Source organism: Dendrobates tinctorius, unplaced genomic scaffold (assembly GCF_039654945.1).
Source record: "Dendrobates tinctorius isolate UK_male_01 unplaced genomic scaffold, ASM3965494v1 ptg000074l, whole genome shotgun sequence".
NCBI lineage: Eukaryota > Metazoa > Chordata > Amphibia > Anura > Dendrobatidae > Dendrobates > Dendrobates tinctorius.
In genome coordinates, this window is record NW_027361742.1 from 664610 (window position 1) to 676618 (window position 12009).

Below are 12009 nucleotides of genomic sequence, written 5' to 3' on the forward strand. Positions count from 1 at the left end.
TTCTCGGACCTAGGAGTCTTATTGGTCAGGTGTTCCTCCAACTGCCCCAACCACAAAAACATAGATCTGGCCACCGAGGTGGCTGCTATGTTAGCCCTGATAAGGGCCGCCGAGGTCTCCCAAGTTCTTTTTAATAAAACGTCCGCCTTCCTGTCCTTTAGGTCCCGGAGACCTGATGAATCCTCGAACGGGATGGCGGGCTTTTTGGTGACCTTGGCTACGGGAACATCGATCTTCGGTACTTCCTCCCATGATCGTGTTTCCTCGGGATCGAACGGCAGTCGACCTTTAAAGTCCCGGGATAGCATCAGTCGTTTCTCCGCCTCCATCCATTCCTCGTGAACCATCGTCTTGATGTATTCACTTACGGGGAACACTATCTGTGTTCGAGACACGAGTCCTCCAAACATCAGGTCTTGTCTTGATTGTGGTTTAGGAACTTCCTCCATCTGCATGGTGTTCCTCACCGCCTGGACCAAATCGTCCGAGTCCTCTAGTCTGAACAGGTATTTCCTGCCGTGATCTTGCTTGTCCGCCAGGATCTCTCCTTCCTCCTCTGGATCCGAGTCCCGGAAGCCTGACCCCTCCTCGGAGCTTGGTTCGGATAATTCAGCCTCCCACCCTGGACGCTTTTGGCTTGGCCCTGGACTGGGGGACCGCCACTGTGCAAGGCTGACTCTGGAGGCCTAGACTTCCTCCCGTATCAGAGATCTCATCTCGGATAGGAGGGACGGCTGCTCATCTCCTATCACCCTTGACGTGCAGGGCCCGCAGAGGGTTTTGGCATAGGTGTCTGTCAGCATTACCCTGCATACTGGGCATCTGACCGACTTAGATGTGGCCATGGCCGGGTCTTTGGCTGCTGACGGGGAGGCTGCTGGGGTTCCCTTATCCTATGATAGAGGATAGGGTAGTCAGGCCCTTGCCCTGGGCGGCGGAGGGTGGTATGGGGAGGGTGATTTGCGCTCAGCGCACTTACTCCTCCATTCGTCTGATCAGCATCTATGCTGTCGCGCTTCCAGAGAGACGCCAGGCTCCTGGAGCACGCCCCGAGATTCAAACCCGGCGTGTGACATCACCAGAAGTGACGCGCATCCTCACGCAATAGGCCGGGAATCATTCCGGCCACTTCCTCCTACTCGGACACAGCCCCGCCTCTTCCTGATGCCGGCGCCTTCCCAACCAGCTGCCTGCGGGGGACCGGCCTTCGCCTCCAGGGCGGCCACGCTTGGAGCCGAGAGCCTCCTACCGGGAGGAGTGTCTCCTACCAGGAGCGACGTCCTGCTCCTGGCCTTTGGAGAAGAGGGACTCCCCACCGGAGAGTATCGGCCCTGGGTACCTTCACAGGGGGAAGGATTGGACTGGCCGCCCGATCCCCCTGAGCCCGGTAAGCACTGGGATGGAACCTTTTAACATCTCGTGTGCATTTCCTGTCCCTGTAAGGAGGAGGACGTCCTCCATGGTGCTGTCAGGGGGACGTCCTGGAAAATACACCCCTCAAGGTGCTCAAAACCACATCCAAGAAGTTTATTAACCATTCAAATGCTTCAAAGGAATTAATGGAATGAGGAAGGAAACAAATGAACATATAACTTTTTTTCTAAAATTTTTTACTTTAAACTCAAATTTCTTTATTTTCACAAGGAAAACAGGAGAAATTGGATCCTAAAATGTATTGTGCAATTTCTCCTGAGTACTTTGACACCCCATATGTAGGAGAAAAGTACTATTTGGGTGCATGGCACGGCTCGGAAGGGGCAGCATTTGACTTTTTTAATGCAAAATTTGCTGGAATCGAAAGCAGGCGCTATTGTTGCATTTGGAGAGCCCCTGATGTGCCTAAATAGTGGAAACACCATTTTGGAAAGCAGACCCATCAATGAACTTATCTAGATGTGTGATGAGAACCTTGAACCCACCCCCCAGGAGCGTCACATAAATTTCTAATGTTAAGCCGCGTAGACAAAAATATCTAATTTTTCCTACAAAAATGTGTTTTTGATCCAAATTTTTTTATTTTCACAAGAGTAAGAATAAAATGGACCCCAAAAATTGTGCAATTCTCCTGAGTATGCTGACACCCCATATGTAGGGTAAAAGTATTTTGGGGGCACACGGCAGGGCACTTAAGGGAAGAAGCAAAATGTGACTTTTTGAAAAAATTGGCTGGAATCATTAGCGAACGACATTCTCACTGGACAAGTAGGCCAACAAGATCGCATCCTTTATCTACAGTGCCTAGGTGCTTTTTGAGGCCTTGAGTCCTTTTCTGGGCCCCTGAAAACACAGAGACCTATCCTTCCTACACCCCTGGGTGGAAGCGAGGTACTGAACTTTCACGAAGATCACTCACCAGACGTGGCTGCGGGTACCGGTTTAGAAGGAAGAATGGGATCCACTGATCGGCCTCTGGAGGCTGGAGATTTATCCACCACGTCACAGCTCCTGCTCTGCTGGGTAGAGTGGCAGCCTGAACATCCACTCCGCTGGAATGAGGGTTCATGCTGCTGCACCTCCTTCCTGTCTCCTTGATTGCTGCTGCAGTGGTTCATCCTGTGCCTCCATTCCTACAGGGGACCGCCTATGCTGCATAGAACATCTTACCATGCTTTTTTTTTTTTTTTTTTTTAAATTCAGACAGCCTCAGTGCGTCCTGTCTTCTTCCGGTCATGTGACCCACCGGCCTAGTCATCAGAGGGCGACTCCAGCACGCCCCCCACGCATTCCCAGAACCAGCCGCCTGGAAGCCAGCACCTGAGCATGGTGCAACGGCTGTGCTCCCCCCGCACACCGAAAGGTGCTCGGCCCCAGCGGAAGCGGCTTCAGGACACCACACCAAGGTGCCTGTACTGGTCTAGCAAGACCTGGACTCAATCTTCAGTCTTCTTTTCTTCATGTACGTACCCACAACTGTAGGTTCCCCGTCAAGGACAGGAAACCAACTGAGGCAAAGGAGAGGTACCGCCTTTTTATCTGTAGGTCTCTTGTCCTTGAAGGACAGATATATAGACTACTAGGGCCCTTTTATTGCATATGGTAGAATAATAACATACGGTGGCTTCCTGTGTACCTCAATACCTTTTTGTCATCCCCAATTCTCCTGGTGCACAGTGACTTTGAACCTTCTTTTTCTTTGGTATATAGAGAAGCACCGCGATTCATACAGTGTAATTAATACATTTCTGACGCTCATTTTTTTTACTTTTAACAATAACTAATAAAGAAAGTGATTTTTATATACATTTCTGTGAGCAGTTGGGTAAATTTCCATTTTTTGATAGATCGGATTTTAGGGACATGGCTATATCAAATACATATTTTTTTTAATTTCTTAATTTACAGTGGGTCAAAAAAGTGTGATTTGAATTAATGTAACATATTTAGTTATTTTAAACTCTTAAATTTGACCTTATTGCCCAATTTCTTATATTATACTATTGCAGTTTGTAGATTTTTTAAAACGATTAACGGGAGCTGGCGCACTCCATCTTTGACAGAGATATTTAAATGTGGTCAGAGATTGAGAGCGGAATCTACAGTAAGGGATTAACAGCCGTGGCCAGAATTCGACTCTAGCAGCCGCTGTAAGACACAGGTGCCGACTATGTTATTTATCTGACATCAGCCGTGTGTGGATGGAGCCGAGATGCTGAGCCCCCTCCGCACATTAACACCCTAGTGCAAGACATCGTTATATTCATATGCACGAAGATTTTGGTCATTTCTATTGCAAAAGTACTAAAAAGTAAAAATCTTTATAAATTTAGTACAATCATAGCGACTTTTTTTTGTTCATATTGCCTCCTAAAAAGAAATAAAAAGTTGCCATGAAATGGAATCAATTAAAACTATAGCTTGCCATGCAAAACAAAAATCCTAATACAGCTCCACAGATGAAAGATCCCGAGAGCCATAAGCTTTACAATTTTTCCTAAATCTAGTTATTGTACAAAAATAATAAATCTATAGAAATACTACACTGCTATAATCTTGCTGACCGATAAAAATAGACAACACTTTATTTCGGCATCGTCGTAAAAAGCATAAAATATAGATTGCCAAAAAAAAAAAAAAGTGTCAGAACTGCTCATTTATATTCCGTGATAGAGAATCAATACAATTTTGTCAATGATTTATATGACCACAAAAAGCCACTGAAAATAAATCCAGAAAAGAAAAAAGCTGTGGCTCCTGGAACGAATATTAAAGATCGAAACTGGCTATGATGTCAAGTGTAAAAGACTTGCAAATAATTCTGCATACTTAAAAACTTGTGTGAGCCAGTGAGGGAAATCATATGTGAGGGCCGTTATGTGACCAGCAAAATGTGCTTAGAAGCACACTGAACCACTGGAGTTCATTGTAATCACAGCCACGGATGGGGTGACCATGAAAAATATAAGCAAGTGTGAGCTGGGTCAAGTTATTTGACAAAGTCAGTTTGGGAAAACCTGTCTTGGACCTTTATTTTTGGAGATATCTCTAGGATGGTAGTGGGACAGATCTCTCCCTCCAGTCTGGGTTTTATAAGTGGCCCGTGCCCACGGGTTACATTTAAACCTGCAGTATAAGTATGAGTGTGTCAGTGTTTGGAGTTCACATGTAGCAGAGCTGAAGGTGCTGTGGACGTGTGCCTTGCTGTGAGAAGACAACACAGGCCAAAGCCAGCGACGCGGGCGAACACGGTAACACCCGAGAACCTTACAGGTGTGCAAGTGCCAGCGGCACTGGACTGTATTTTGGGTTCCCGGCTGCGATCTGGAGGTGAGCAATTTCACATGTGCAGTGTTTGGACAATAGAAGGACGTTCTGCATACGTTGCCTGGGTCACTGTCTCTTTAAATTCATCGGCGGAAATGCCGCTGCCTTACGCTTGGCTTACACTCAATACCTCCTTCACTTTCCACTCGTCTGCTGTACCTAAAGGATCCACTGTTGAACACTCAAGATCATCTGCTTTATGTGTCACTCTTTACAGATGTACACTGAACCTTTCAGAAAGGCAGGTAATTACAGCTATACTCTTGTGGCTCATACACATTGCAGCCGGATTAGTACTAGTGTCACGTTGAACGCAGACAGCTTCCAGGTTGAGGTACATTGTACGGCTGGGTTCTTATATACAGGCAGAAAACCTGCAAAAGGAAGCCTGGAAAAAATGCAATCTGATACTGGGATGACCTGCTAAACATATTTCCTTTAGAGAAGGACAGAAGTAAAGCTAGCATTGTCAGTATAATTGATTCCCCAACTACAACACTGCTGCATTTTACAGAAAATACTTCAAATTACAAGAAAACATGAAAAAGAAGCCATCACAGACTGTAGACTTTTACAGTTAAAAGATCTTTATTTAATATCATATTTTTAAAACATGTTTAATTCACTAACTAAAGACATGTGTTCCCTTTTTTCATTAGTGCCTGGCTGAACATAAAATAACTTAATAAAATGAACGCACACACTTTAGATTATATTACACGTCTTCTGAATGGCAAAAGTGAACACTGCTAAGCAGAGGCACAAGTTGTGATGAGTGGAGCACAGATGAAGTGCCGCCAGACGGGGAGCAGCACAGACGTAGTGCCGCCAGACGGGGAGCAGCACAGACGAAGCGCCGCCAGACGGGGAGCAGCACAGACGTAGCGCCGCCAGACGGGGAGCAGCACAGACGTAGCGCCGCCAGACGGGGAGCAGCACAGACGTAGCGCCGCCAGACGGGGAGCAGCACAGACGTAGCGCCGCCAGACGGGGAGCAGCACAGACGTAGCGCCGCCAGACGGGGAGCAGCACAGACGTAGCGCCGCCAGACGGGGAGCAGGACAGACGTAGCGCCGCCAGACGGGGAGCAGCACAGACGTAGCGCCGCCAGACGGGGAGCAGCACAGACGTAGCGCCGCCAGACGGGGAGCAGCACAGACGTAGCGCCGCCAGACGGGGAGCAGCACAGACGTAGCGCCGCCAGACGGGGAGCAGGACAGACGTAGCGCCGCCAGACGGGGAGCAGCACAGACGTAGCGCCGCCAGACGGGGAGCAGCACAGACGTAGCGCCGCCAGACGGGGAGCAGCACAGACGTAGCGCCGCCAGACGGGGAGCAGGACAGACGTAGCGCCGCCAGACGGGGAGCAGGACAGACGTAGCGCCGCCAGACGGGGAGCAGCACAGACGTAGCGCCGCCAGACGGGGAACAGGACAGACTTAGCGCTGCCAGACGGGGAGCAGCACAGACGTAGCGCCGCCAGACGGGGAGCAGCACAGACGTAGCGCCGCCAGACGGGGAGCAGCACAGACGTAGCGCCGCCAGACGGGGAGCAGGACAGACGTAGCGCCGCCAGACGGGGAGCAGCACAGACGTAGCGCCGCCAGACGGGGAGCAGCAGAGACGTAGTGCCGCCAGACGGAGAGCACACTCAGAGAAAAGGTTACACTAACAGCAAAATTAAAAAACACAATACTTCGCTATACAATATTTTTAGACAATTCAGTCCTGGAAAATATGTAATTACAGTATATCCATAAATCTCAGAAAAGACATTCACACATGGACAGAATATATTAGGAGCGAATCTCAATGTAATAAAACCTGAACTGTACAAGGATACACGTCAGTGCCGGGGAGAGAGCATGAGTGGTTATTTAATACAGAGAATGTATTTTAGGTTTTATTTCCTTCCAGTTTGTAGGTATAATTATTGAATAATAAGGCCAAGTAGCTGCAGGAAAGCTTGATATCTATGACTCAATGAACAGACAGGTTTTCCTGTATAAAATGGTCTGAAAAAAGTTTTTATTCCATTATAGTAAAAACTTCTTTTGTGACTTGAGGTTTTGTGAGGTTCTTCACATCATCCAGCATTTTTCTGGGAGTAATAATGTGAGTGGAACCTAGAAAGAAAGAAAGATGATATAACAACTGTTAGGAGTCATTAACCCCCTTTCGATTACGCCAATTTCCAGTTTTGCATTTTCAATTTTCAGCAATAAAAATGTTATTAATACATTAAAATGCCCTCCCTCTAAGGTCGTTAAGATCTTACCTGAGGCACAGTGTGAAAAATAAATGAAATATTTTCTTAGTTTTTTGTTTTAGATGACATTTTGTTCACTTGGATATATATCTTTTGTATTCTTTGTAGGTATCTTGCGCATGTTTAATGTTTGTCGGATTTGTATAAATTTAAAATATCATGTGACTGTTAACCTACTGGAATGGTTCACACATTTTAAAAGATTCATGGGTAATTTTCCCATCAGGCTTTCTTGGAAGAACGCCATGCGCTTCCTTGCTTCCCCACCTATTTGTATGGAATTGTAACATTCTTTGTTTTCATTGCTGTTAAGCTAGTCAGAGCGATGTCCCTGCATGCTGGACTTCTACACACGGTGAGCTTGCTTGTTTTTTTTGTATATTTCACCATTCTTTCCACCAGATGGTGGAATTTTTTTCCAATTTACAAATAAAAAATAAAGTACGGTGAAATTGCAAAAAAAAGTGCAATTTCCAAATTCTTTTTGTGAGTTATGGTAAAAGTGACTTGGCAATATGATTCTCCAGGTCAGTACAGGTATTCAAATACCAAAACACATACCGTATATACTCGTGTATAAGCCGACCCCCCTAATTTTATCACAAAAAACTGGGAAAACTTATTGACTCGCGTATAAGCCTAGGGTGGTAAATGCCGAAGCTACTGGTAAATTTCAAAAATAAAATGGGCCCCATAAGATGCTCCATAAAGTTCATGATGGCCCCATATAATGCTCTATAAAGTTCATGATGGGTTCCATAAGATACTCCATACAAAAATATGCCTAATAATGCTGCACAGTGAATAATGGTGGCCCTATAACATGCTCCATAATAACATATGCCCCATATAATGCTGTACAGTGATTGGTGGCCCTTTATAATGCTGCACAGTGATCGAAGAAAATTGATCTTTGCTTCTTCTGTATAATGAAACCACAATCATTCTATGATGAAATACATGAGTAGCCAAAATCTGTAACTATCAGGGATATTCACACAGGTCAAGTTTTCCAGTTTTCATGTCTCACTAATCCACCTCAAAACCAGGCAATTTTTTTCATTCCTGGCCATGCACATTTGTGTTTTTTTCTTTCTTTCACACATGCAGTTTAACCCATTCACGAGATATCACGTAAACTTACGTCATATGTTGTGTCCCTGCCTTTGATGCGGGCTTGCACCCAGAGCCCGCACCTTTCCCCGCAGATAATGGCTGATGTAGTCAGCCATCATCTGCCTTGAACGGTTGCGGGTGGAGTGGCGCTCTTCTTGCGGCTGTTAAGCATTTAAATCTGACTGTCAATCTTAGACAGCAGCATTAAACATACTACGGCAGGGGGGGCTGCGTCAGTCCACAATGTCATAAGCACGCCCGTAACGTGAAACGTGGGGCGCCGATGACCCCCCATGCCTGTCATTTACCATCCTTCTGTGAAATCCAGACCGTGGCTGGCGTTCATAGATCGTGATTTTTACTATAAATAGCAGTGCTACATGTATAGCACAAACAATTGGATGATTGCAGCTTCAAGTCTCCTAAAGGGACTATTACATACAATAAAAAGGGAAGAAAAAAAGATATGAGAAAAAAAAAAATAAACACAGTTCAAATCGTTTTGACCCATTAAAAATAAAACAATGAAAGTACACACATTTGGTCTTACTGCATTCGTAAAAGTCCAATCTATCAAAATATAAAATAATCCTTCTGATAAAAAACATAAGAAAAATCAGCGTCAAAATTAAATTCTTTTTGGCATTGCAAGAAGATGCAATCAAAACACTCAGGGCGCAAAAAAAATGAGCCTTCATAGCCCCATATCCTGAAAAATGAAAACTTTACGTGTCTCAGAAAATCGTGACAAAAGCAAAATGTTATAATTTTTTATACCACATATAAAATTACCGTATACACTCGCGTATAAGCCGAGATTTTCAGCCCATTTTTTGGGCTGAAAGTCCCCCTCTCGGCTTATACGCGAGTCATATACCGGAGGGGGCGGCCGGGGAGGGGGAGCAGGGGGGTGTCAGAGATCATATTCACCTCTCATGGTATGTCTCTGCAGCCCCCCGTGCTTATTCCATCTTCTCGACTCTGTTCTTCCTGCTTCAGCGGTCACGTGGTGCTGCTCATTACATATGCGCGTATGTAATGAGCGGCACCACGTGACCGCAGAAAGCAGGAAGAACAGCGCCGAGAAGATGGAACAAGCACGGGGGCTGCAGAGACATGCCAGGAGAGGTGAGTATAACGGGGGGGAGCCATATTCACCTGTCCCCCGTTCCACCGCTATGCGTCGCTCTGCTGTCTTGCTTCCTCTAGCAGTGACGTTCAGGTCAGAGGGCGCCATGACGTAGTTAGCAGGCGCCCTCTGCCTGAACAGTCACTGCAGAGACGGAAACGCTGAGGAGCAGCAGCTGCAGTAGCGACAAGGTGAGTATATAGTTTTTTTCTTGTTTGTTTGTTTCTTTTCAATTGAGGCAGCGGCAGCAGCAGCAGCATTGAAAGGGGACACTAATCACTGTGCAGCATTGAAAGGGGCCACTCATTACTGTGCAGTATTGAAAGGGGCCACTAATCACTGTGCAGCATTGAAAGGGGCCACTCATTACTGTGCAGCATTGAAAGAGGCCACTAATCACTGTGCAGCATTGAAAGGGGCCACTAATCACTGTGCACCATTACAAGGGGCCACTAATCACTGTGCAGCATTACAAGGGGCCACTAATCACTGTGCAGCATTACAAGGGGCCACTAATCACTGTGCAGCATTACAAGGGGCCACTAATCACTGTGCAGCATTACAAGGGGCCACTAATCACTGTGCAGCATTACAAGGGGCCACTAATCACTGTGCAGCATTACAAGGGGCCACTAATCACTGTGCATCATTACAAGGGGCCACTAATCACTGTGCAGTATTACAAGGGGCCACTAATCACTGTGCAGCATTATAAGGGGCCACCAACCCTCCTAAGCATTAAAAAAAAAAAAAAAAAAAAAAAAATAGTAACAGGTCTCCCTTCCTTCACTGCCTTATTGCCAACAGTGACCAATCAGAATAAATTGTCCATCAGTATTTAAGCCCCCAGAGTTCAACAGAAAAGAATTCCCAAAAGATGGTCCAACTTTGGGTAAGGTCTCATTCACACATCACTATTTTTACATCAGTATTTTTATGCCAAAACCAGGAGTGTCAAGTGTGACAGCCAGGGCTGTGGAGTCGGAGCTCATTTTGGTGGAGTCGGAGTCGGTATAAAATGGACCGACTCTGACTCCTAAAATATATAATAAATTGGGTACAGTAGTTCAATGCAGTATGTGCTGAATATTTTTTCATAGGAATTTGGGAAAGTTATGAAATGTCCTATAAATGACTGTTCTATTCCTGATCTAAGGCTACATTCACACACAGCGTTTTTCCTGCGTTTTTTGAGGATACGTTTTTCAGTTGCAAAAGCAGATCAGCTTTTTAAAAAACCACATCACCTGAAAGGTTTTTGAGCTCATAGATAATGTTTTCAATAGCAAAAGCAGATTAGAAATCTGCTCTAACAATCCATTTATCCATATCTGTCTATCCATATCATATCTGTACCAAAAAGAATGAAAGCCGGATAGCACACAGACTAACGCTCCTTCTTTTTAGCACCAGTCAGGTACACCTCATAGCTGCCCAAAAGGACGCCCAGAACAGGCATTGCTCGTCTTCAGTAACATCAACATCAACTGATAGTTGGAATAAATAGACTGCATTCATCACCACATCTTCTTAAGGTGCAGGCTTTATTTTCAAGTGTAGGGGTGTGAAGTATGAGGTTCTGCAGCAGCTGAGGTGTGGAGTATGAAATTCTGCAGAACAGTATGAGATTCTGCCCCCCCCCCCTAGGTTAGATCCTGGCTACGCCCATAGTGTGAATGTAGCCTGAGGATCTAGGCTTTATCTTAGCCGAGATAAGTCATAGTGTGTGTGTGTGTGTATATATATATATGTGTATGTATGTATGTGTATATATATATATATATATATATATATATATATATACACACACACACACACACACACACATATATATATATTATATATACACATACATACACACACACACACACACACACACGACTATGAAAATTGTAGATTCACTCTGAAGGCATCAAAACTATGAATTAACATCAAGCGCTACAAAGAGACTGGCTCACATGAGGACCGCCCCAGGAATGGAAGACCAAGAGTCACCTCTGCTGCGGAGGATAAGTTCATCCGAGTCACCAGCCTCAGAAATCGCAGGTTAACAGCAGCTCAGATTAGAGACCAGGTCAATGCCGCACAGAGTTCTAGCAGCAGACACATCTCTACAACAACTGTTAAGAGGAGACTTTGTGCAGCAGGCCTTCATGGTAAAATAGCTGCTAGGAAACCACTGCTAAGGACAGGCCACAAGCAGAAGAGACTTGTTTGGGCTAGAGAACACAAGGAATGGACATTAGACCAGTGGAAATCTGTGCTTTGGTTTGATGAGTCCAAATATGAGATCTTTGGTTCCAACCACCATGTCTTTGTGCGACGCAGAAAAGGTGAACGGATGGACTCTACATGCCTGGTTCCCACCGTGAAGCATGGAGGAGGAGGTGTGATGGTGCTTTGCTGGTGACACTGTTAGGGATTTATTCAAAATTGAAGGCATACTGAATCAGCATGGCTACCACAGCATCTTGCAGCGGCATGCTATTCCATCCGGTTTGTGTTTAGTTGGACCATCATTTATTTTTCAACAGGACAATGGCCTCAAACACACCTCCAGGCTGTGTAAGGGCTATTTGACGAAGAAGGAGAGTGATGGGGTGCTACGCCAGTTGACCTGGCCTCCACAGTCACCAGACCTGAACCCAATCGAGATGGTTTGGGGTGAGCTGGACCGCAGAGTGAAGGCAAAAGGGCCAACAAGTGCTAAGCATCTCTGGGAACTCCTTCAAGA

At 45.6% G+C, this 12009-nt stretch overlaps 1 protein-coding gene across 2 annotated transcripts in view; it reads right to left on the minus strand.

The window, feature by feature from the left end:
* Window positions 1-5330: 5330 nt before the first annotated feature.
* Window positions 5331-12009, minus strand: part of STXBP3 (syntaxin binding protein 3) — a 152364-nt gene continuing 145685 nt past the window's right edge. For both annotated transcript variants that reach the window (XM_073582860.1, XM_073582861.1), the window contains exon 19: window positions 5331-6887. In XM_073582860.1, the coding sequence (XP_073438961.1) occupies window positions 6790-6887 (98 nt within the window). In that variant the 3' untranslated portion in view covers window positions 5331-6789. The remainder of the gene's footprint in view (window positions 6888-12009) is intronic.